Source organism: Oculina patagonica, chromosome 3, assembly GCF_052425735.1.
Source record: "Oculina patagonica isolate OP01 chromosome 3, crgOcupat, whole genome shotgun sequence".
NCBI classification, from domain to species: domain Eukaryota; kingdom Metazoa; phylum Cnidaria; class Anthozoa; order Scleractinia; family Oculinidae; genus Oculina; species Oculina patagonica.
The window spans coordinates 18635761-18662657 of record NC_135760.1 but is presented as its reverse complement, the minus strand read 5'-3'; the positions used below and the strand labels follow the sequence as shown (position 1 = coordinate 18662657).

Here is a 26897-nt window from a genome sequence, read left to right as displayed (position 1 = left end):
AAGAAAATTTGTTTCTTTTTATAAAAAAGGTTACGAATATTTGGCTTGACAACAATAAAGCTTTCACTGATTAATATTCATCTTTAAGAAGTCCAAAATTGACCTTGTGCACACAGCTGCAAGTTTTAATGACAGTTTTACTTCTGTTTTAGTGAAATGCAAATGCTATATATGGCGGGTTTTGTTCCTATTAGAAAAAAATAGATACCTAAAAAAAGGGAACATACGAATACGAGACAGAAACAGCTCATTTTGTTAATTTAAAATGTTTGCTTCGTTTCAGTTAAGTGGCATGCAATGCCTGAGAATTAGCTTCGTGTAGCTAAGTACAGGGAACCCCGATATACGATCTTCGTTCGCTCGACGGCGCACGCCCCGTAGTCCCTCACACCATCGTCAGTTCGGCTCCCACCGGCGGGGCCCGGCCCGGTCGTGCGCCCGGGTCACTGTACACTGACCACTATAAACAACATTTACATCTTTTACATAATTTTTCATTAGTATTTGTAGCCTAAAAATACTGTCTTCCATGCATGCACTGTTCAGTCGTCGTATTTTAATTCATTCCTTTAAAATTTATAAAGTAGAATATCGATTTATCGAACCTCCAGGAGAAACGAACATTGCTTCGAAAAATCGGAGGTAAAATGGCAGAGAAGTACCGCCCAAGGGAAACGAAAATTGGATTCGAGAAATCGAGAGTTAATATGTACCATGTTTCAAGTGCCCCCAAATTTAAGATTATCAGGTTTTAAGTGAACTCTTTTAGTTGACCCTTGATTCGCGGGAAGACCATCAAATAAAGGTTTAGTACTGTTAGTAGTATAGCAACACTGGTGGCTACATTTAGGACGACCAATGAAACCTGAAATCCACTGAAACTGGCACCAGAGGCTAAGGCAATGCTGAAGACAGTCCTGTAGCATATCACATCTATGGTTCCATTCTGAACTGCAGTGCTGTTACAGTCAATGGGATCCCCATTTACCTTGTTCCAAGCTTCGTATTCAAAGCACTCCTTTGATTTTTCATTTTTCTCGCAGCTGTGGCTTATATCGGCTGCGTGAATCAGCAGACGGAAATCTTTGTGCGTTCGCAGGTTATAGCTTACATCAAGCAGTAGGAATTGAAATATTAATGTCGTCACGCCGCCAAATAACAAAAGAAACAAATACATAAAGCTACACATAGACTGGGCAAAGCTTGTGATATCATACGTAATACCAATGCCTCTAAATGATCTTGTTTCTCCGTCTTTGTCCGTTTTGGTCTTGATAAATACGGGAAGTTTGTTGGTGATGCAACCTTTCCGGCGATAGTAACTTTCCACGCTGTTCCCAGAGTACTTCTTCGGCTTGCACACAATTATCACGAAGAGAACTATGAAAGGACCAGCAGCGAGGAGCAGGGTTGTTAAGGAGATAATTAACTTGTATTCAACCTTCTCCATCAGATAATATATGTTGAACTGCGAAAAGGTCAGAAAGGACACTTGAACACCAAGGTATCGAACACTTGAACACCGAGGTATCGAAACCTCTCTGCAAGCAAAAGTAGTTACAGAGTTTAATAAAACGTCGAGATATACAGAATAGCGATGTTGTTTAGAAACGTTCGCGTCAATTCTGTTTGTCGTTAAATTAACTAATCCACCTACGTTAAGCTGAATCAAACCCTGGGCGGCAAGCACAATAAAGTCCGTAAAATATTTATATGATAGGACCACAGGCGGCCAGCGACGTCGAGTCAATGGTCAAGTTCTCGAAACTTCTGCTTTTCAAAAATAAAACTGAAACATCTGCCCCAGCTGGCTGTCAAGTTACAAGCGTCGATGCATAAAGAACAACAAATTTATAACTGTGTACGATGTAACTTGAAGTAGGAGCCTCTCTATGGTTATTTCCGAAGAAATCGAAGACGCGAAGATCACCGGGGAAAAACGAAGATCTCAAGATTGAAGCGTAGATCTGAAATTGACCAAAATTCGCGTGCTCAAATTGAACTCTCAGATATACAACTGTCAAAACCAGTAAACACTACAAAAAATAACTGTAATTTCTGAATTTAGTAATTGACCACAATTCACGAAAAAAACGAACGAAGCGGGTAAAACGAAGATCTGCTTAAAATCAACGAAGATTTGCAAAAAAAAAGTTGCGAAGAAAACGAAGACCGTGGGTACCCATAGAGAGGCTCAAATAGTTAGCCTAAATTTTTCGAGTTCGTTGTCTTTTATTAATCGTTTTCAGCCTTTCCACCTGGGAGCAAACGTCTCAACTCAGCTATCTATTTTGTTTCACTTGGTTGCATTGTTCCGAACTAAAACTTTATTAATCGGGCGTGGCCGATTTATAGTTTACCCTTTGGTCGTCCTAGAGCATAGTCTCCTGTCGGCCAAAAAGACGGGGATAGCTTGGGGTTGCTACAAAACCGCTACGGGTGACGCATACCGCAATGGTTTTCATTTTAGTTTTGACAGGAAATCGTTGCAGGCACACTTGGTCGACTTTTGGGTTAATGTGTAATCAGGTTGTGTTTTTTTACTTCGGCGGAAGGACAGAGAAAAAACCTTACGGGGCAAAGTAGAGTATGGGGCCCAGTTCTCGGCCACTTTTGACGTAAACTTGTATTTCTTACCTCAGAAGAACCGCAGGAACTTGAAATTTCTCCCAGAGCTAGCTACATTATTCAGCTTTTTGGTGTAAAGCTATCGACCGGTCAAAAATTAATTTGCCCGAGCAATAATAAAAATAAAAGCTCCATTTGTGGGCCCAGTTCTCGGCCACCTTGGCCCAGTTCTCGGCCACTAAAAAGCTTGTGCGTAATTATCTGTAAAAAAAATGCTCAATTAATTTTCACAGTCATAAAATCACTCTGTAAACCTATTTATACCATGCCATAGAAAATACAGCCAATCAGAATACAGGAAAACCGTTGTATATTCGACGGTATTCAACCCAACATTCCCATCGTGCGCTGCGATCTTATTCTCAATGAAATTTAGTAAGGGTATTTTCAATGGCATGGTATAAAATAGTTACACAACACTTTCTCGTGGTATACTATGGAATATCCCACTTGTCACTTGTATTTTCTTCGTATACACACTCGCCTAAAGGCTCGTGTGTATACCGAGAAAATACAAGTGACTCGTGGGATATTCCCTAGTATACCACTCGAAAGCGTTGCATAACTAGTATTTATGTTATATCGATCCCAAATTATTTTTATGAGGCTTTGTTTTACTTTAGAAAAGAAGGATTTTAACGCGCCTAGTTGCCTATGTGCAGGTTCTGGCAAAACCGCATTGTGTGACCAATGCATTTAGATGGTTTATTTTGCAGTGAAAAGGTCTTGAAAGAGTTAGGTGTTGTAGAAATAATAGACAAGACAAGAGTCAGCTCAAAACTTAGAGATAAGATTGAACTTTATTTTTAAAACATTTATTTCTTTCATTCTGGCAGCAGTAGATGAAATTATATTAAAAACCAAGCGCTAAGCTGTGATAGCGAGCAGGGTGGCCGAGAACTGGCAAATACGCAAACGTCGCAAGAAAAAATTTCGAAGTAAATTAAGACCAAAAAATACAACGGTTCAACGAAAAGTTAACTAAAGCAGAAAGCTGAATTATTCTACGTTTCACATGCCAAAAATTAGCTCGTATGGTGGGGGCTTTTGGATAAAATACGAATTTAACTACATCCATGAATTTTAAGGAGCCGTAAACAAACAAATTTTTCGGGAATGCAAATTCACCTACCTCCGCGTAAACTCGACGTGTGAGCTTTCTATATCGAATTGAACGATCAAATTCAAGATACTTAAAGCACATGAATCAGTCTATCGTTTGAAGGAAATACCTTTTTCTTTTAATTCAACTGGAGTGTGAAAAAACGCGTTAAACACAAAGTGGCCGAGAACTGGGCCCCATACTGTACTGATATTCACCATTGTGAAATTGCACTTACTTTGACAAGTTAAAGTTATTTTTGTAAATGAAAAAGGTAACGTCATTGATGTCACGCAGTGTTTTTTTTAGCAAACTAGATGGTTTGCTGGTTTCTGACTATGAATGGGGGTGTGATCTTGCGGTATATTTTTTGAGCCTGACTCCGCCGTAAAACTTTTTTTTATTTACCTTATTGTTACTAATTTTCGCGGGAACTTAATTTCGCGAAAATATAACGGGCATATTTCGCGGGACTTAAATTTCGCGATTTGGCCAAAAGAATACATTTAAAGGAACTAAATTTCGCGAAAACTGTGTCACAATACTAGTCTACATTAACAAACAGTAAGTCTTAAAATTAACACAACTGATTTTAATTTTCTACGAAAATAGTTTCCAATGGCACTGAAAAAACCACATAACAAAACGAAGCTTAAAACAGTTTGACATGTTCTTTTGTAACAAAGTAGAGCTAGTTTGACGACTGTACAAAGAACATTATGTGGTAAACTGACCATAACGTTGATTAATTATATAGAGGATATTACATGGTTGCGCGGAGATATGAAATTTATCTTCGAGTGTTCTACTAACTATGTTCAAATCTATATCTCACGAGTGAGCGCAGCGAACGAGTGAGATATCGGTTTTGAACACGAGAAGATAAATTTCATATCTTCAAGCAACCATGTAATATTCTGTTTATTATATAGACCAACTAATTATGATGGTTTTGGCGATTTTCCGAAGATTTCCGAGGATTTACCGAAGATTTCCGAAGATTTTCAAAATGTTGTCTGAAGGTCGTACGAATGTTTCCGAACATTTTCCGAAAATTTCCGAAGATTACCGAAGCTACCCGAAGATTACCGAGAAAATCCGAAGATGTTTCGACTTAATATCGATAAACTTTGGCTCATTGAGCTATGAAACGTGGCAAACTGCGAGATGATTGGTCAAAAATGATATCCACACATGTGTGGATACCATTGATATCCACACATGTATGGATACCATTTTTCTCGATTTGCTACCACTCGCTAAAGCACTGCATTCTATATAATAAAACGAATTATTATATAAACATCAGTGAAATACCGGGAAATCTTTCGCACAAAAAAATCATATCTTCACATGTAAAAATAACATGTTATTTTCACATGTGAAGATATCGATTTCGGAACATTTTCTGGCAAGTTTGCCCAATTTCAATGCTTAATGAGCCAAAGAAAATCGTTATTAAGTCGAAACATCCTCGGATCTTCCTCGGCAATCTTCGGCAATCTTCGGATATCTTCGGAAATTTTCCGAAAAGTTCGGAAAATGTTCGGAAACATTCGTACGACCTTCGGACAACATTTTGAAAATCTTCGGAAATCTTCGGAAAATGGTCGGAAATCTTCGGAAAATCGTCAAAAACATCGTAATTAGTAGGTTTATATAATAAACAGAATATTACATGGTTGCTTGGAGATATGAAATTTATCTTCTCGTGTTCAAATCAATATCCCACTCGTTCGCTGCGCTCACTCGTGAGATATCGATTTGAACACTCGAAGATAAATTTCATATCTCCGCGCAACCATGTAATATCCTCTATTTATGTAGAAGGGCATTAAAGTTCGCGTCGTTATTTTTCGCGAGAACCTTTTTTCGCGGGTCTTTAAAAAAACCCTCGGACGTACAAGGGGAAGGGGGGGGTGGATGCCACCCCCCCATAAGGTTTTTTCCAAATTTTGAAAAGAGGATTTAATCTACAATGCTGAAACTTTCAGTAGCTGTTCATTCATCCTTTACGGTAATTTTGATATGTCAACCATGTGTCCATGATATTTGACGTTGCCATGGCAACGTCATAAATACAGGCAGGTCTTGCCAAAATCGTCATTTTTAACATTTTTATTTATTTTTTCCAGTTTTTTGAAACGGAAGTGCAAGATTTGCTTATTTTTACATTCCATAAGCATTCTGGCTTGATTTTGCATCAAATTCCGTTATTTTGTAACTTTTTAAGAAAATGTTGAAATCCAAGATGGCGGATCCAAGATGGCGGCTAAAATGACGTCACGTGACGTCATATGACGTCACAGCCAATTAAAATTATGTCATCTTGTAGAGTAAGCTAAGGGCTTTCTTATCAGTGTAAAATAATCTCGCTACGCCTTAATATAACGAAAACTCCGGGGAGGGGTTCCATCCACCCCCCCCCCTTGTACGTTGGTGGGGGTGTGAGTTTGCTTGTACGTCCGAGGGTTAAGTCCCGCGAAAATAAGTAACAATAAGGTAGCAAGAACTGTGTCGATTTTCATTTCTGAACAATTGGTCGTCAAGTCGTTTGTCACAAAGAGTAGAATGTTTGTACAGCATGTTTTGGAATTATTTTAGATTTGGTTAGTAAGACGCTTCTGAAGACCCGAGCAAAACATTGGGAATGTACAGTATTAATAGGAACTTGAATGGAATTTTTCACAAGTTGGATAAAGGTATCAACTGAAAAAATGGACTTCAAAATGAGAACTTGGATTTTGTTGTAATTAAATTTTATCGCGGATTGGATGCATAATATCACGGCTTTGAAAGTCTTCAAATAATTAGAAAGGTTCCTTTCTTCCTTTTGATCTTATTGTTATTTTCATGTATTGATTATTCGAAAGTGGTTTTCGTTGATACGAAAAAAAAAAACGGGTTTTCACTGAATTGCTTGAAGTATTTTTAGACGTGATAATATTGGCTTAATCAAATTACATTGTGCACGAAATATTTGTTATTCTTTTGTCTTGAAACTTTGAGGAAATTGAAATTTTTGTTTGACAGTAGTGTATGAAAGTCATTTTATAGAACTGAATAAAAAATAAGAAACATTGATAAAGGTTATTTCAAAGATTTATTTTGCCTGATTTTGAAGGGTTTCAGGAGTTTTAAAGAGTGCTGGTAAACGGCTGTATGTTGTTTGTGATTACGGATCTTATTTAGTTTCGAACGCTCTAATTTTTGAAAGGTTAAGACAGGTTAAAACCGGGCAGTTTCATGAGTTTTTTGGGTAGAAAGGTACGGTGGTGGTCAAAAAAAAATGTTTAGAAAGGAATGACTGTAGTAGCACGTAAGTCGGAGGTTTGCGTGAGTCACGGGGTATAGTATGCGTGAGCTGGATTTCCGGCGTCATAACGGCATGTTTTGTTTACTGAAAGATACACTCGACGTTTAGTTAGCTTAGTCGGCTTGGGAAACTATTTTAAAAATGAATGTTGTAATAGTTAATTAATAGTAATCTAGAATTAACCCACTCTCGATTGGAGTCTGTTCTGGATTTGCGCTACCTTTTCGCCGCGAAGGAATTTTGTAAAATTTCGCTAGTGGAAAGAGGTACTGTAAGAACAGTATCAATAACTCAAAAGGAGGAACTTCTTTGTAGCTCTGAATTAAGACGTATGATAAAATTTTAGAATAAGAAACTTTCGATATATGGTTTTCATATTGTTTTTGTCAATTTCCTTTTGTGGCAGATTTTTTGAGAATCAGCTTTTCTTTCGTGTGATGACAGACACAGGACAGAACGAGAGGTGGATGAGAAAGATGCCGAAGATGAATAGGCACCGAAAAACGACAAGAACCGTCAAGGACTTATTAATCGGGCGTGGCTGATTTATAGTTTACCCTTTGGTCGTCCTAGACGATAATCTTCTGTCGGCTAAAAATGACGGGGATAGCCTGGGCCAATCGGTTTCATTTCAGTTTTGACAGTAAATCGTTGTAGGAACACTGGGTCGACTTTTGGGCTAATCTGCAATCTGGTTCTCTTCTTTGCTTCGGCGGGAGAACAGAGAAAAAAGCTTAACGGGTAAAGTACTAATAATCACCATTGTGAAACTGTAGTTGCTTTGACAAGTTGAAGCTATTTTTGTAAATAAAAGGGGTAACGTCATTCATGTCACGCAATGTTTTTGTGGGAAACTTTGAAACTAGACGCTTTGCTGGTTTCTACAAATAGCAGTGTGATCTGGCGGTACATTTTTTTGAGGCGGACTCTACTTTAAAACTATTTTTTATATATTTAGCAAGAAGTATGTCGATTTTCATTTCCGCACAGTTGGGCGTCAAAGTCGCCTGTCACAAAGAGTAGAATGTTTGCACAACTTGGTTTGGATATATTTTAGATTTGACTAGTGACGTTAGTAAGACACTTCTCAAGACGTCAGCAAAACATTGGCAATGTACAGTATTGGTGTGAACTTAAATGGAATTTTTTACGAGATCAGTAATGCTATCGAATGAAAAGATGACTCGAAAATGAAAACTTCGAATAATTATAATTAAATACCAATTGAATTTTAGATGAGAAATTCCGGAAGTGACATCTGTGTTCAAAATAGGAATTTTTGTACAACTTAAAGTTCCGAAAAAAAGACCACATGTTTTGTAAAAATCACAGACAAACATGATCAGGAAAACAAAACAGGCCAATGGGTTTTATTCACGAAAATACAACTTTCTTAAGAAAGACTTTGTAAACAAGACAATGGAATCGAATTACATTTCACACGAAATTTGCATACATTTGAACTTGCAAAAAGAAGTATCTCTGCCGAGACATAATAGCGAGACCTTACATTAATAATTATTGTATTCTGATCTGATTGTTATTTTTTATGGATTATAACTATTTGAAAGTGGTACTCATCGATTAAAACAAAACGGTTTTCCATTCACTGCTTGGAGTATTTATAGACGCGAAAACATTCGCTTAATCAAATTACATTCTGCACGAAATATTTTGTATCCATTTGTCCCGAAACTTTGAGGAAATTGAAATCTTTGTGGACAGTACTGCATAAAAGCAGTTCATAGAATTGAATAAAAAGATAAGAACCATATTGATAAAGGAAATTTTAAAACTTTATTTTGGCTCATTTTGACGAAATTCAGGATTTTCAAAGACTGCCAGTAAACGGCTGTATCTTGTCTGTCTTTAACGATTTTACTACGGTTTCGAACGAGCTAATTTTTCAACATGATATCATGGTAGCGGGCAGAAGTCGGTTCGTTCTGAATTTTTCAATACGGTATACAAGTTACAGGTCAATATACAGACCCTCTGTACAGTAAAAAACGTTTTGGGAACAAACCATTGTGAACTTATTTCCTATGTTGATCAGTAAAAATCCTTAGTACGACATGGGGTTTGTTATCAAGTTCGTTAGTACGTTAATACTGCAAGGTGTATAACCTCAGAAAATTATTATCAAGTGTGTTTTGTTTTATTAGCGGTTTATACTCTAAGGTCTTGGTATGGGAGATCAAAATTAAGGCAAATTTCTGTTATTATCTGTGTTACAGCCCGCTACACCCGCAGGGCCAGGCTAGGGGTAGACTTTGTAGGAAACCCGAAAAACTTGACTTGTAATTGTACCCCCGTGGGTACCCTACAGCGAGCGTCACGTGACTCGCATCGTGTTCGCTGTGCTCAAAGTTGTAAGTCCATGCACAGAATCGAAGCTGTGAAACAAAGATTGTTTGTACACCAGAAGCCGTGAATAAAGACGTTGAGTTTAACAAAACATAATGGTCCTTCGAGCTGTGGATTTAGAAGATCGCAAGAACATTTTGCTGTGGATTGACTGACTTCTGTGAGACTTCGTGCAGTCAACACTCGAAACCACGTGGGCAACAAGATGGCCGCCAGTGGAAGTGACAGTGATATCGAAGACGAGCTATCTCGAAAATCAGTGGAGCAACTACGTGGATTACTCAAAGAAAAGGGATTATCGACAGCTGGAAAGAAAAAGGTCTTGATTCAGAGGTTAGTAAACGCATATTATGAGTCAAAGACTGCTGTGAAATCAGAGCTGTCAGAATCACACGAAGATTTGAATTTCGCTAAACTTAGCAAAGAACTTCCTCCATCCGTTAGCAAGGAACAGTCGAAGGAAATTACTTCGATTCGACGTAAAGCGAAAGTATTGCAGGGGGATATTGAGGCCTTAATTCGTGATATTTCAGAGCTGAGCGAAAGTGAAGGCAATAAGGTCAAGATACAGATTAGAATCGAGAGATTGACAGAGTTTCGCATGGCATATCTTCAGTTGAGAGATCGTATAATTTCACTACTCTCAGACGAGGAAATTGACGATGAGCTAAGCTGTTGGAGGGAATTCTTGGATATGATAGATCGAGCTGTTGATGCGGCCCATGAATACTTAAATAAGGAGTCCAATTCAAATGAACAGTCCTCAAAAGGGAGTGTACAAAAGGACAGTCACCAATCATCTAATCTTAAACTGCCTAGAATTGAATTGCCCAAGTTTAATGGTGATGTGTTGAAGTTTCAAAACTTCTGGGATCAGTTTGAAGCTGCAGTGCATGACAATGATGATTTGCCCAATGTCCAGAAATTCACTTACCTGCGTTCAGTGCTGACTGGCATTGCTTTGCAATCAATTGAAGGGTTTGAAGTTACTGGGGCGAACTATCAACCGGCAGTAGAATGTCTCAAGCATAGGTATGGAAGAAAACGTGTGGTAATCTCATCCCTTGTCAAATCAGTCATCAAGATGGATGAAAAATCTGTTGTAACTGCAGCATCCCTTCGAGATCTTTATGACACTTTAAAGAACCGAACTAGGGCTTTAGAAGCTCTGGGAGAAAACCCAGTGAGTCATGGTTGTATTTTGTTGCCAATGTTTGCGACCAAGTTGCCATCAGAGTTACTAGAAAAGTGGGAATTGGAGCTTGCAGACACCCCTGAAGATGAGATTGGTCTTGAATTGTTCTTTAAGTTCCTCAATCGACAAGTTGTATCCAAAGAGGCAGGAGAGAGGAACCTAGAACCAAATCTTAGCCCAAAAGGTCGTAGTCTAAATAAGGAAAGAGACAAAGCAAGAAAGCCACCGTTCATTCCAGCGAGTGACCGAGAACAAGTGTCAACTGCATCTGCTTTGTTCAGTGAGGCAAAACCACCAACAATTCCAAGTTGTAGATTTTGCAAAGCAAATCATGGGTCACTTAACTGCCCAGTGTTTAATGGCAAACCAGTAGATGAAAGATGGAAATTAGTTCAAGAAAACAAGTTGTGTTTCAATTGTCTAAAGCCTACCAACAGCAAGCATTTCTCTAAAATCTGTCGTCATCCCAAGTGTTCTGTTGTAAATTGCGGTCAACGTCATCACAAGTTACTGCATAGTCAGCCTTTCGTCGCAAGAACTGAGAATCCTAACAATACCACATTGACTGGATTGGCTGCTTCAAAACCCTCTTCATCTCTGAAGGAGACACTTCTTCAGACAGCGTTAGCTAAGCTATCAGTGAATGGCCAAGAAGTTACAGTTCGTGTTCTACTTGACTCTGGCAGTCAACGGTCGTACATCCGAAAGAACATTGCAGAATCCATTGGTCTGCAAGGCCCCTCAGAATTATTAAGTGTTGCAACCCTGGGAGGAGACACAAGTGAAACCAAGAGATTTCAAAGAGTGCGATTTACTCTTTCGCCAATTCAGGGACATCCAACAGGAACTGTGGAAATGGAAGCTCTTACTATACCCAAGATTTGTAATCCCTTGGGACCTGTCAAGTTGAATCTTAAGAACAATCCTCACCTGCAAGGTTTGACTTTTGCAGACTCCTACCCACGCAATTCAGTTCAAGTAGATGTTCTTATCGGTGCAGATCACTACTACTCTTTCGTAACTGGAATTTGTAAGAGAGGAGAAACCCCTGAATCATTGGTAGCTGTAGAATCTCACCTTGGATGGATACTTACAGGACCTGTAGACAGTTCTTCAGAGCACATTTCATCCATGCTAACAATAGTAGAGAATAAAGAGATCACCACAAGTCTGAAAAGGTTTTGGGAACTAGAAGCAATTGGCATAACTGAAACTGTGAATCCAACTATGTCACAAGAAGAAGAGTATGCAGTCACTGACTTCAATGATGGACTGAACTTTGATGGAAGAAACTACGAAGTTCGATTGCCATGGAAGAAAGATCGTCCAAAACTTGAGAACAATTATGCGCACGCTGTGAAACGACTTGAAAGTATCGAAAGGAAGCTAAAACGAGACCCTGAGAAAGCTGAAGCATACACCACTGCAATCAACCAGTATGTAGAGAAAGGCTTTGCCGAGGAAGTAACTGACTTGAGCAGTGAAGATGGAACTGTCCGATACTTACCGCACCATGCTGTTTTTCGTGCTGACAGAAAGACCACGAAGTGTAGAATCGTATTTGATGCTTCTGCCCGAGAGCAAGACAGTGCATCTCTCAATGAGTGTGTCCTTCCTGGTCCTGCACTACAACCAAACCTCGCATCTGTCCTGATTCGTTTTCGTACGCACAGAGTTGGCATGATAGCAGATGTAGAGAAGATGTATCTTCAGATTAAACTTGCACCAAAGGATCAAGACGTTCACCGGTACTTGTGGAGGGATCTAAGGACAGATAAAGTACCTAAAGTTTACAGAATGCGAAGATTGACATTTGGAGTGAACTCTAGTCCATTTCTTGCCATCGCAACAGTGCATGCTCATGCCAATAAGTATGCAGAGACATTCCCTAATGCTGTGAGGGAAATTCTACATAACATGTATGTAGATGATTGCTTAACGGGAGCCGACACAGACAACTCTGCAATGAAGCTTCAACAAGAGATGTCAGAAATCATGATGACAGCAGCATTTAACTTGACGAAATGGGCTAGTAACTCAGAGCTCGTAATGGATAGCATAGACCCAGAGAAAAGAGCATCATCGCCACTAGTGAAGTTTGATTCATGTGAACCACTCAAAGCACTTGGTGTTTCATGGGACTTGACATCTGATTGCTTCAGATTCATTGCACCAAACGAAATGGTTTCATCCCATGATCCAATGACAAAGAGAAGTCTTTTAAGTTTAGCATCCAAAGTGTTTGACCCAATGGGACTGATTTCGCCTGCCACTGTGAAAGCAAAGATCCTTTTCCAAGAGCTCTGGCGGAGAGGATTAGAGTGGGATGACCCATTGGACAGTGACATTAAAAGGGAGTGGTCATCATGGAAGTCAGAGTTGTTGCAGCTAAAGAAGGTGGCCATACCTAGATGGTTTGGAACAAGTGTCACTTCGGAGTCTACCGTCGAGCTACATGGTTTTGGAGATGCCTCCCCAAAGGCCTATGGAGCAGCAGTGTACATTCGAGTTATAGACAAGCTGGGACAAGCATCCTCTCAGCTAGTGATGTCGAAATCCAGAGTTGCACCTATCAAGGAAGTGTTACTTCCAAGATTAGAACTACTAGCAGCAGTGGTCAATGCTAGATTATTGAAGTTTGTTGTAGATACTTTGCAAATCAAGATGAACCGTGTTGTATGCTGGACAGATAGTATGGTGACGCTTCACTGGATTAGAGGACGAAGCTCACAATGGAAGCCATTTGTAGCAAATCGAGTATCAGAAATCCAGTCGACATGGGATCCCGAGTGTTGGCACTACTGTGCTAGCGAGGACAATCCTGCAGATCTGTTGACACGTGGATCGAATTGTGACAAGCTGATGTCAAGTGGACTTTGGTGGAATGGACCACAATGGCTGTCCTTACCTCTTGAGTATCAACCCATCCAACATCAAAGTGAAGATAGTCCACCAAAAGCCTGTGAGGAGGAAAGAAGAGTAACCCATGCTTTCACATCAGTCACCGTGAAGCCATTAATCGATATGTCTCGCTACGGAACATGGATGAAGCTGATCCGAGTAACTGCTTACGTGTTAAGAGCTGTAAAGGTGTTCAAAGCAAAATGCAAGTCTCCCGTGACTGAGCTGTCAGCTGAAGAAATGCAACAGGCAGAGTTGAAGTGCTGTATGTGGATACAACAAGATGTATATAAAGAAGACTACGAGCAGCTGAAAGCTGGAGAAGCACTGCCCAAAAGCAGCCGCCTGTTAAAGCTAGACCCTTACTATGACAGAGCTGATCAAGTAGTAAGAGTAGGTGGACGATTGCATTTCGCTGACATTCCTGAAGAAACAAAGCATCAAGTAATCCTGCCACATGGACATTCTGAAGTCGCAAAGATGATAGTAGATGTCCACAAACAGATGTTCCATGCTGGTCCAGAAACCATATTGTCAACCCTGAGACAGAGAATTTGGCTAACCCAAGGAAGACGTGAAGTCAAGCGAATAATCAGAAAATGTGTAACTTGTCAAAAGCAGCGTGTTGGCCCTTGTGATCAGAAGATGGGACTGCTTCCTGAGGAGAGAGTTACACCCTCACTACCGTTTACACACATTGGTACTGACTTCGCTGGGCCCCTTTACGTGAAAGAGGGATCAAGTGTGAAGAAAGCATACATTTGTGTATTTACCTGTGCATCGTCTCGCATGGTTCACCTAGAGCTAACAAACAGCCTGACAACAGATGAGTTCCTACAAGCCTTTAGTCGCATGACAAATCGCAGAGGTCTGTGCGATACAGTGTGGTCAGACAACGCAAAAACATTTGTAGCAGCAAGTAATGAAATCAAGAAGTTGTATGCCAACCACAAGACACAAACCCAATCTATGTGGGATGCAATGGATCTAGATCGTATCAAGTCTGAGTTATCATCAAAGGGGATCAAGTGGAAATTTATCACTGAGCGCTCGCCATGGAGAGGTGGTTGGTGGGAACGATTTTGTAGAGCAGTCAAAGAACCACTTTGTAAGGTCCTAGGAAGAGCACTTCTTACCTTTACTGAACTGAACACACTGCTTATTAAAATAGAAGGTGTCATCAACTTAAGACCTCTGACTGCAGTGAGTGATGATCACAGAGATCCATCGCCAATTACACCTGCCCATCTCGCCATTGGCAGATCACTTAACCAACTACCTGATGTTAATGAAGACAGCCTTGAGATGTCCAGTAAGAAAATTATGGAGAGGTATCTTTACGTGCAGAGATTATTCAACCACTATTGGAAGCGCTGGAAGCAAGAGTACCTGCATCAGTTGACCGTGAGAAACAAGTGGCATAAAGAAGAAGCCCCCATAAAAGTAGGAGATATTGTGCTGATCTCAGATGATAATGTGTCTCGTGGAAAATGGCCGTTGGCTATAGTTCAAGAAGTTCACCCTGGACGGGATAAACTTGTGCGAACGGCAACAGTACGAACTGAGAAGAGTGTTCTACGCAGACCGGTACAGCGTCTACACAAATTAGAAGTAGAATCAACAGCCCCACAAGTGATTCCTGAAGAAGTTCGTTTGCATGGTGGGGAGAAGAATGAAACAAACATTGTTCATAGTGAAACTAGTACTGTTCCTGTTAGTAAGCCAAATCGCAGTGTTGTCCTCTCCGATAGAGGACAAGGTGGGGAGAATGTTACAGCCCGCTACACCCGCAGGGCCAGGCTAGGGGTAGACTTTGTAGGAAACCGAAAAACTTGACTTGTAATTGTACCCCCGTGGGTACCCTACAGCGAGCGTCACGTGACTCGCATCGTGTTCGCTGTGCTCAAAGTTGTAAGTCCATGCACAGAATCGAAGCTGTGAAACAAAGATTGTTTGTACACCAGAAGCCGTGAATAAAGACGTTGAGTTTAACAAAACAATCTGGTTGCTTGGCACAGATTAGTACGATACTGAATTGGTTAGGAAATGTAAACAAACATTAAATTGAATGAGAGTAGAAAGGGAGGGACAGGTGGGGGTGAAAGGCTAAGGAGATGGAAAGGGAGGGAGAATTAAAATCCATGGTTGGTTATATCACGCAACCTTTGACTTCTGTTGTTTTCTCACAAGAACAAAACTTAAGGTGGGGTTCTACCTGAATTTGAATGGAACTTTAAGAGATTTAAAGAAGGGATTGAAGAAAAGGATGGAAACACCTCCAAACAGTTGACCCCCTCGCAAGAGCACTCCGGGTTATCAGGAGACTGTTTGGTGTCCGTCCACCAATTTTTAACTTCAAATTCAAATTTTAAAATCACATTAAATCTCCAATATTTCTTATTTGTCTAAATTTTACTAATCCTTTGAGAAAAACTATCGCCTCCCAGACATCCCCCAAAATCGTCCAAAAATTAACAAAATACTGCAAAACAAATATATATGGGATAAGTAAAGCTTTTTTGGAATCCTTGAAACGCTGTTTTCCAGCCCTTATACTTTGGGTCAGTACTACTATTCTTCACCAGTTGCTATTACAGTAATGGTATGAAACAAATAGCTAATCATTGGTCAAAAAGTTGTGATCATTTTCTTGACAATAGTAGTTACCTGATTAGGGGAAATGCTTCAGCCACCTAAAGCGTTGGAAAAATTGGTCTTCAGGTAAAACCCCGCCTTTATTAAGTATTGCGAAAAGGCTGCACTTTGCTAAGTGTTACAAATTTATATCTTCTAGACGTCTAGTTCAATCGTTTATTTGTATTGTGCGAAATATATTTTTATAAATTGAGAACATTATGTCATTAATACCCTAGGTGCTAGGGTTACCCTAGCAGGAGGGTTACCCTAGCGCTCCCACATTTCTTCTTATTTTCATCGACGTGTTTACAAGGCGCTAGGGTTACCCTAGCACCTAGAGTAACCCTAGCTGAGTGCTAGGGTTACCCTAGGTGCTAGGGTAACCCTAGCGCCTTGTAAACGCTCTGCTAGGGATAACTCGCCTACCCGGGACAACTTTATTTTGGCTCCAAGAAGCTAAATATGTTTAAAAATACCGACAAAAACAGCGAATTGTGACCAAGAAACATCGTGTTCATTCACAATTTGTCGTATTTTTGCACTGGAACGGAATTATTTTCGAATAACAGCTTCTAACGACAAAATTTTACAAGGTTAACTGAAGCGTAACCGGTGTAAGTTGACCCGGGTAAGTAGGGTTACCCTACCTGCGAATTTTGCTTGTAAACCCGGGCTATCTTCTAACCCTCTTGCTAGGGTAACCCTAGCACCTAGGGTTACCCTACCTGCTTGTAAACAGGCCCTAAGTAATAATGCAATCTTGAAAACATTCCAGATTTTCATTATTAAATAGAAACACGAAAAATTCAAATTTGGGAAAACAAGCCTGTCAAAATGACGTTGCCATGGTGATTTCAAGTGACTGGCACAATAACTAATTCTACCAGATTATTGCGAGATAAATTTTAGATAAACGCGCAAAGTTTGACAGCGTTTGGTTGAATCTTGAAAAAGTTATAAGCGTCCAAAGTCAGCGCGGGCCTCAAAAGTTCCCCCCCCCCCCCCTCCTACCGGCCTGAATAGGTTTATGTGACTGTTTTTCCAGTGATTTTTACTGTACTGTACCCTGCTTTTCAAGTCAAAACAGATAGCTAATTATTAAGCGCCCGATTTTAAGCTTCTCAAGCTTCTCAAGCTTCTTGTTATTAAATATATCACATGGAGCATATATGAAACATAAAACATTTGTGACATCAGTTGACGGTGTTCTGTTGTACCATTATAATACTTACTTTTCCAACGTCTTTTTTAATTGACACGGCCGCAATTTGTTTTTCTTTAATCTTTCCTCGGAAGGCGCGAAACCAAAAATCGTGAATTGTCGAAAGCCTTGCTCGCCTTGTCGTCTTGATATTCGCTAAGACCGAACGCGTCCGCCAAATATACGACTGTTTTGCAGTTTATATTCCTTTAGAATAAATGGTATAATTGGACTATTTTTGATTAAGTTTTTTCACGGCCTATCGGAGAAAAACTGTTTCAGTTGATTTATTGACTGATTATTTAAATTTATTTTTCAGCAAGTGATGTTTATTTTTTCCAATCGATATTTATTTCTGATCGTATCTTTTTGGCCCTCTTCCGTCGGCGGAATATCAGTCATGTTTGGTCGAGACATGGTTCGTACTTAGCTGAGATGCAGTCAAGCCAAAAATACAGTATAGCCCCACTATGGGTATTTTTGCAGAAACCGAAGACGCGACGATTATCGCGGAAAAAACGAAGATTTCCGAACATTGAAGCGAAGTTTTACGCTTCAAGCTTTTAGGGTCGTAAAAAGTTATAAAAGTAAACTTGAAAGAAAATAAATGTCATAAATAACATCAAATGCTGAACAAACAGAACAACGTCCATAACAAATCCAAACAGTCATTAATTTTCTTTTGCAATTTGTTGCGAAGTGAGATATTTGTTCGGCTGTGAATAACAATAACTACACTGTTACGTAATTTTAGTCCATAACACGAAGATCTGTACAGCCCCCGAAATGATCCCGACCCTGAAATGATCCCCAACCCCGAACTGATCCCCATATTGAACCTGAAATGATCCCGACCCCGAAATGATCCCCAAATATTTTCACGCTGACCCCGAAATGATCCCCAAGTAATTTGTGGAATGGCGTTTTAACGTAGAAGTGTGGACTGCTCAATAATAAGGCCTCATGGCTTAGAAGTGCCATTCGGTTGAGGATGTGATCGGTGTTCATGATGTATCACCTGGGATGATAACATGAAATCGCCGCGAGTTTGCAAGCGTGTAAATTTAACTAGCAGTGATTTAATAGCCGTGATACCGCAGGAGTTTCGAACATGTTCGAAACTTGATGCAACTTCCGTGTGGCAAAAATTGCATTGAATTGCGCGACAGAAATCGTCTGTGTAAACGGGCCTTTATAAAGCTTGACGCTGTAGCTACGTCGAGAAGACAAAAACAGGGATGATGTGATTGCGACATATCAACTTAGAAATAAAATTAACATTTTAAGTACACTTAATGTTGCCTTTCTTTATCCCGCTTTAACTACCAAATTTTCTCTGAATAGGTTTTAATTGCTTCAATCGAGAGTACTGAGTAACAATTCTCACGACTGAAAGTATGTCCATGAACATAACAATCCAATAAACACAAAAACGGTTCTTGCTTTTTCTTGGTTCCTTATTGAAAATAACCAATTTTGAAACATACATAAGAATTAAAAAACGCTTCTGCTTTATGGTCACGTTTTGCAGTCAGTTATAATTAGTCTTTTTCTATTTTAAGTTGTACTTTGCTGTATGGCTTCAGTTTTCCTTACTATTGAGCAATCCAAATTTCTATGCTTAATCGCCATTCCAAAAATTACTTGGGGATCATTTCGGGGTTAGCGTGAAAAAATCTGGGGATCATTTCGGGGTCGGGATCATTTCAGGGTCAATTTGGGGATCAGTTCAGGGTTGGGGATCAGTTCGGGGTCGGGATCATTTCGGGGGCTGTGATCTGCTTAAAAAAATCGTAGATTAGCAAAAAAAAATGGCGACGAAAACGAAGTCTACAGGTACCAATAAAGAGTCTCACAGTAGAACCGCGGTAACTCGATTTCTGAGAGGAAACGAAAAACTGTTCGAGTTAGCGGGGTTTCGAGTTATTGGGTCGAATGAATATTCAATTTGCCATGTTAATATTTGATAGTTTACTGATTTTTCAGCCCTTTTTCAGCCCTATACTGTACCCGGTGCAAATTAAACTTATCTCGCCAGAAACTGTAATACAATTTAACTTTCTTTATGATAAGATCTAGATCGGGAAATGGCTGTCAAATACGTGATCTGTTCGTTGCAAGATAATTAAAAACAAATTGCACGACAGACCGACATGAAAAAACGTCTGAAGAGCTACTAGGATATTCGAACATGTCCAATGGGCATCTGCGGCGAGTTACAAGAACCAGAATTCGAATTATCGTAGTAAATTTTGATCAAGGGAAACTAAATTTAGCCGAGGTAGCGGGGGAATTCGAGTTATCCTAGTTCTAGGAACGAGAAAAGCAAGTCTTTGTAATGACAATAGCTTTGAAATTTGTTTGTTTGTTAATAAAATTTTTATCTCTTCTCCGCTGTGTAAATTGTACTTCCCATTTAATCATTTTTATCATATTTTAATAATTAATTTTATGCAGGGCCCTACTGAACACCACTTTATTATTGGTGGCGAGGATGATTACTAAAGATAAAATAAAAAAAACCCAAGGTTCGTTTTTACCCAGAAATTAGAGGGGGACAGGAGGTGGGATCCCAGGTGAAAAGGGGCGGGAAGCGGGAGAAGGGAGGAAGAAAGGCCGGATTGCTAAGGTGGAGGGAACCTGGAGAAAACAAATAAAATTTCGCAACATTAAGTTATATTTCAAAATAGATATGGAACAAAGTGGGGCTACGGAAAGGGGCGGGAGGCGGGAGTAGAACATACAGGGAGCGGGAGTGAAAGGCACGGGAGGCGGGAGGTTTAGATCCCCCTGTCCCCCTCCACCTCCGAGGGGTGATGATTTCCAAACCTCTGTTTTCGCTAAGCTAACGTCATTTTCAAATCTAAATGAAAGTCGATAGGAGAAAAAATGGATAAAAGATTGGTAAAAATCTAAGATTTGCTTTCCAAGTAATTTAACAAATTTTCCAAGAATCCCATCGTACAGCGTCAGGTCACAATCATGCCCCACTATACAGCTATCTGACTGATCTCTCTTCTTTTCTTGTGAGAAAATTTTTATATGAAAGGATGATGGGAAGGACAAAAGAGCTCCTTTGGTTTCATCCCAACATTCTTCGCGTCTCGCCGTTTCACGAACAACTGGGAACGAGCCAGCGGCCACTCCGTGTAAAAAAACCCTTGCTAATAAAATGATGTCAAGTGAGACATGGTTTAGGGGTCATGGAATCTAGGCAACCAACCGCATAGCAACAAACGAGTCCTTAATAACCGGGTGGGGTCTGGTGCCCCCGGTTCATAATCTTCCTCGCGTTTTTTTGTCGGTAGGGCATTGAAGGTCAATTATGTTGTTTGGCTTAAAACTGGTCATCTTTCATCACCCATGTAAATTGCCTCGATGGGGGGAGGACGTTTTCCATGTGTTTAATTCAACAAGGAATCCTCGCTTGGACCACAAAGCAGAATAAAACCGGGTAGTTAGAAATGACCATTACGAGATATAAACTAGACTGTTCACAGCCCTCTATTTTTTCGAATTTTTTTCGATCGAAAAATAGGGAGGCTGTGGACAGTCTAGATATAAACGAAAGAGACACGTTATATTTTACGAGTTTTAGCAGTAGAAAGAAACCAGCTCTGACATCTCTACCTTCAAAGTTTTCAAAAGCGATCAAAGCGCCTTTGACCTTTCATACTGACGGCCGAGTATTGAACATGCGATTTAATACATGAGATTTTCCAGCCCGGTTTCAAAAACCGGGCTAGAAATTTCAGCCCGGGCTGTAATTCGGCTCGCGATGAAACTTTCTTCATGTGATCGCAGACGTGTGTTTAAGAAGATTTGTTTTGGAAGCCGGGCTGAAATCTCAGCCCAACAAACCGGGGTGAAATTCGCCATATAATCAGGCCCTTAGGCTTTCTTGTTAGCCAAGGAGTGGTTAAACATTAACCATCCGGTTTTAGCTATAAAATGTTATAAATAAGAAACAGAACGTTTCGAACTTTTGCTCTTATTCTTTATTTTGACGATAATCAATTCCTTTAATGAATGTTACACTAATTAAGTAAAACTTAGCATGAAATATTATAATATTTTAGTATATTATTTTAGTATAATATTTTAGTAGTATCGACTCATTTATTGTACAGCATATTGTATATATAATAATTACTTTAGATTTTATCTCATCATCCTGACTTATATAGTTTTATTTATTTATTCACTTATTATCATTATTTTTATTTTTATTTATTTTTTTATTTTTTTTATATTTTTTTTCTTAACTAATTTAGGTGGAATACCTGTAAATTAGCTGGTGTGACATTTCTGCAATGTCACACCTTATTGCTAAGTGTATTACACATTAAACGACTATTCTATTCTATTCTATTCTATTCTATTCTAATATTATCAAGGACTCAAAAACCAGGCACCAAAAGCCTCAAGAAAAACTGAAACCAAGAAACTAGACATAAAACCGTAAATGCTATTAGTTGCAGTCTATGACACTTAAATCAACTTTCTTTGTATGACCATGTAGCAATTAATGACAAATTGAAATGCTTCATAAATGAGCTATTTAATTGTATAATATTTTTTGTTTTAGTAACATTGAATCACGAGTTGTATAACTTGACAATATCTGTACTGCTAAGTCAGCGTTTGATATTTGGGAAAACCTTCTTCGGGACAAAAACCCTGAAACATCAAGCACCCTAGAACAAGACAAATATATAACAATCACTGACTCATGGAAGTTGCTAATTCCTTCGTGTTGCTGCACTTACTAATTTGACGTTGACTTAAACCGTCCTTACTTAAGTGAAATATCAATAACAAAGAAATTGAGGCAAACTCATTACACTAAAAGTTAGTAGCAGCATCATTTGATGCGTACCTGTTCACTTTGTAAAAAGCCTCGCAGGTCAAATCAAGCGACATTCGCGGCAGGATTCTCCAAGCCAAAAGCTTGCTCGTTATTATCTCTCACCTTTAACGCGATGAGATCCTTCCAAGGGATCGCAAACACAAAACAAGATACAATAGTCACTACTAAAAACATTTGAGTGATAATGACAAGGTTACCTGACAAAAAGAAAACACGTAAAGAGGTGGCTTGAATAGCTATAATTGCCCCCAAAAGACCCACGGACACAATTACCACGAATGCTTTTATCTTAGATACAATCTTTGGTTTTGTAACCATCATCATAAGGGTCGTAGCCACATTTAAGGCGGCCATAGCAAGTTTAAATCCACCGTAGCTGACCCCCGAGGCTAAGCCAAAGTTGAAGACAATATTGTAGCACACCACTTCTAGAGTTCCGTTCTGAACTGCAGCACTGTTACAATCAATGGGATCCCTCGACCATGAATCCGTCTTCCAAAGCTTGTATTCGAAGCAGTCCTTTGTTTTCTCGTTGACGCTGCAGCTGTAGGTAACATCGAGCACTAGAAACTGCCAGAACATAGTCGCCGCACTGAAAAGTATCCCCATGAAAGAAGCAAAAAGACCGCTGAAAATCTCAGACAAGAGTTCTTTCTCATCAGTGAGATCAATGTCACCAATTAGCCATTTTGTCTCTTCGCTGCTGTGGGCATTTGTCTTCTTCATAATTCCTGAAAATGCGTTGATGGCAACCCAGCGCTGGAGACGTTCTAGACGGGTAGGCCGTATACATTGTTTAACATCACGTTTACTCAAGATGAAGAGAACAGAAAAAAGAACAAGAATGAAAGCAATGGGTGGCAGTATGACAATAAGACTGTACAGTATTTCCTTCATGATTAGCTGTTGAACTGCAAAAAGCGTCCAGAATCAACGATAATCTTGACGCTGCAACGTTGGAATTGCAACAATTTTCCTAGAAAGGCAAAAGGGTCATTAAATATTCCATCTTCGTATCATTTTTTTTTTTTTACTGTTTACAAATGTTGACGTGAAATTCATTTTATTATTCAAATTCCCCAACTATTAAACAAAAGAACTGTTTGCTTGATTTTAGGTTGACACAGATAGGTGAAATGTCGCATTCTAATAAGGAGCGTATAAGCTGCAGGTAACTGGGAAAATATCACAACGGAACTCACTTCCAGAGAGTTTTTTGTACTATGGATTCATTGTTGAGACGTGAAAAGACTGTGGGTGACTCTTTGAGTGAGTAGGGCTGTAACGTCGTCCCCAGTTCACCTCCATTTTCACGGTGCCAACCGCTTTCTTGAGAACGGAGATGGCCTGGGGGTGAGATTCGTAGACGATTTGTACGGTTGTAACTGACGAAAATGGTTTGCTTCAGTTGGTCCTCGTGTTTCTCTTTGTCCGGGACCTATGTATGTTGTTGAAGAAAGTAACTTCACTCTTCCAACTTGTCACGTGACTGGTCATCCACAACCTGTGGTCACGTGGAGCAAGTCATTAAGTCAGTTACCTCGTTGGAGGATGCAGTTCAACGACAGTGTCATTAATTACAGCTCCTTGACGTTCGCAAAGATGATTTTGATAGATAGCTATGTACTGCGAGTAACCTCTTCGGAAGTGTTGTGCAGAAAACTCTTTTAGTTGTGGTCTCCTTCAATCCTAGTGATGAGTGATGTTATATTATGCCAATACGTCACTGATCTTCACTCACTATGGTTTAGGCTGATTATAATGAAACAATGAAAATTTTTTTTAATTTTTATTAATTTGAGTGATAGGGAGCGGAATTCTTTTAAACGTAACTGTACATTTGAACAGTTTCAGAAGTGTGACGGGTACTTGCTTGTCTAGTATTAGCCATCATCATTGTTGATGACGAATAGGCCATTTCCGAGTTACCCTTTGCCTCTGTTTCAAAACGAGTCTGCGTGCAAAACTATTCATATCAAAATGAGTTTCACCGACAGGTCCATTTCCATGCAAATCAAACTCATTTTCATTTGAATGGTTTCGCACGTAGACTCGTTTTGAAACAGAGGCAAAGGGTAACTCGAAAATGTCCTTTTTACTTTGCTACGACTTCGTAAATATCAGCTCCTTAGTCGCACGCCTACCCCTCGCATCCCGCTACACAATGCCTCAAGAGATATCTTTGGATATCAAACGTACATATAATTTTTGGGGAACAATTTCTCTCTTGGCGTTCTGTAAAACGTAACAGCCGTAACTGAGCTCCAAAAATTAATTCGTACACAAAGGTACACAGCAACAAAGGTTTAATTTTCCAAATGCCCTTCCCTCCAAATAATTCCATATTAAAAGCGTTTGCGCGAGCACTGTCGACTCCAAAGTGAGCTGTTTAAATTCTAATTTGGGTTGGGTGTACCGATTTTGCAAACCATTGACAGCGTCGAAAGGTAGACGTTGATTAGGTTTGAAGGCTAAGTATATGCAAGTCAGTTAGAGATATGGACGTCCGCTAGTGCTATGTGTTTAAAAGTTGTGATTTCTTTGCAATTTGGACTTTTCCTAATATATACCATACACACAAAAAAAAAACGATTTACGTTTCACTTTTCGATATACCAACTTGACAAAAAGAGCGCCTACCGTGATGAGCGCGCCTGAACTGTTGCTGTGCCTTAGTTGCAGATAAAATTATACATCAAAATGGTGGATCTGTTAATATTCATTTGCTGACTTCGTTTAAAATGCAAGCCAAACCAAAGCATATTCATTCGTATAGCGTATGATACAGTTTGATTAAGTGATCCCGCGTACACTTTAAATGAATGGTCAAATGGCATCTGCAGCGGGATTCTGCAAGCCCTGCTCGTGGCCCTGCTGCTCCTTCTGCCTTCGCTGCTCCTCGCTAACCCTAACCCTAACCGGAACTGCTCGCAGCCTGGTGGCCGTAGCTGGCTGGTTATTCACCGCTTTTAACGCAATGAGCTTCTTCCAAGGGATTCCAAACACGAAATAATAAACAGCAACTACTGATACTAATCCCTGAAGGGCAATAACCAGGTTATCAGAGGTGAAGATATTACGCAAGGAGGTCGCTTGAACAGCTATAACTACCGCCAATAGCCCCAGAGACAGCACCCCTAGGAACAACCGTATCTTAAGTACAGTCTTGGCTTGTTTAGCCATCAGCATAGCGCTCGTGGCCACGTTCAAGGCCACCATAGATAACTGAAATCCACCATAACTGGCTCCCGCGGCTAGGCCAAAGTTGAAGACAATCTTGTAACACACCACTTCTACGGTTCCATTCCGAGCTACAGCGCTGTTGCATTTGACGGAATCCCGCGAAAATTTCTTAATCGCCTCCAAATCCCAAAGCGATTGTCTAAAACAATCCTGTGTTTTCTCGTTGGGATCACACTGGAAGTTTACATCGAGCAGTAGCAGTTGATAGAACAGCAGAACTATACCACCAAACAGGACAAGGAACAAGTAAAACAGGCTTGACAAAACCCTGGACAAGATTTTCGCCTCGTTTGTAAGATCCAAGTCTTTAAACAACCATCTGGTCTCTCCGCTGTCGTCAGTTTTGGTGTTAATGATGCGAGAAAACGCGTAAGTCGCTACCCAGCGGCGAAGACGCTTCACTCGATATCCCATCAAGAGGAGGATTATAAACGGGCCATAGGCCGTCAAAAAGGCTGGTAATCCGACAATTACTCCGTACCAAACTTCTTTCATAGTTGTATGATGGACCTCTGAAATGGATGACTAAAATACACAGCGATCTTGAGGAGAATAATTAAATATTCTCTTCACTTGAATTGTGTACTTTTAGAATTTTACTCAACTATGACCACTCATCAAAACAACATTCCTATCATTTTATTCTGAAATCATGCAGAACGACGATGAATGCCTAAAACCCAACTCACAACAACTAAACATGTTTAAAGTAAATTAAGTTGAAACTCAGTCGTATGGCACTTCACTTTTATATGTGTCATTTCTTGTTTACAAAGCATTGCTTTTTTGTACACCACTGACTGTGAAATAGGCCATTTCTTGGCCATTTCCGATATATTAAAATTCTAACTTAGCTCCGAGGCTTGGGGGAATAAAACAAAAGATATCACGTCGAGGTTCAGGAATAAATAAATCATTTCTTTTGTTTTCTTCTCCCAAGCCTCGGAGCCAAGTTTGAATATTAAAAATATCGGAATTGGTTCACGTAGCATGGCAAAATTACCATTAAAAGAACACGCCTTTTCTTGTGTAAAATTGTAAACATATTTCAGAAAAGTGAAAAATCTAAATGAAAAATTGAAACAATATATGTTTGATTGTGCTGAGTCTAGAATAAGTCCAGTTAGGATTTCTCAGCTGTAAACGAGTTTAGATAAAAAAAAAAACCTGCCTGTACTTACGGGACTTAAGGTCGCGCAGGACCCTTGTAATCATTAGTATGTATTTATTTAAAGAGTATGCACGAACTGCCGGACGACTTAAGCCGACAACAAACGAAATATTCATGAGAATGTTTGTTTTTAAACTCTTTTGTACAAGTAATTACTAGTAATTGTTCTCAGCTTTGTGCACGTGCGCTGGAACATAGGGAATTATCATAATTAGATTCACAGCTTTGAATATATCACACGTTGTTGTAAACATTGACTCGGAAGG

General features: G+C 39.6%; 2 protein-coding genes across 3 annotated transcripts; both read right to left on the bottom strand.

Annotated features, from left to right (window-relative positions):
- Positions 1-450: 450 nt before the first annotated feature.
- On the bottom strand, positions 451-23188 carry LOC144645419 (uncharacterized). Of its 2 annotated transcripts, none has more exons than XM_078504997.1 (2): positions 22515-23188; positions 451-1541 (listed from the first exon to the last, which is right to left on the bottom strand). In XM_078504997.1, the coding sequence occupies exons 1-2, from the start codon at positions 23112-23114 to the stop codon at positions 1437-1439; spliced, it is 705 nt and encodes a 234-aa protein (XP_078361123.1). In that variant the 5' UTR covers positions 23115-23188; the 3' UTR covers positions 451-1436. The 2 variants fall into 2 exon arrangements, 1 of the variants encoding a protein (XP_078361123.1); XR_013569266.1 differs by lacking the exon at positions 22515-23188 and adding an exon at positions 1658-2088 and having other exon boundaries at positions 1431-1541.
- Positions 23189-24868: 1680 nt separating this feature from the next.
- LOC144645695 (uncharacterized) lies at positions 24869-25969 on the bottom strand. The gene has a single exon (XM_078505247.1). The coding sequence runs from the start codon at positions 25953-25955 to the stop codon at positions 25044-25046; it is 912 nt and encodes a 303-aa protein (XP_078361373.1). The 5' UTR covers positions 25956-25969; the 3' UTR covers positions 24869-25043.
- Between the last annotated feature and the right edge of the window lie 928 nt (positions 25970-26897).

What these genes read in the sequence shown, in the direction of transcription:
- LOC144645419 (XM_078504997.1), bottom strand. Translation starts at nt 23,114, where the DNA reads ATGAAGGAAATACTGTACAGTCTTATTGTCATACTGCCACCCATTGCT. An exon ending in TGGTTACAAAACCAAAGATT is followed by an intron (nt 1,542 to 22,514) that starts GTATCTAAGATA and finishes TTTTGCTTGCAG; the next exon opens with AGAGGTTTCGATACCTCGGT.
- LOC144645695 (XM_078505247.1), bottom strand. Translation starts at nt 25,955, where the DNA reads ATGAAAGAAGTTTGGTACGGAGTAATTGTCGGATTACCAGCCTTTTTG.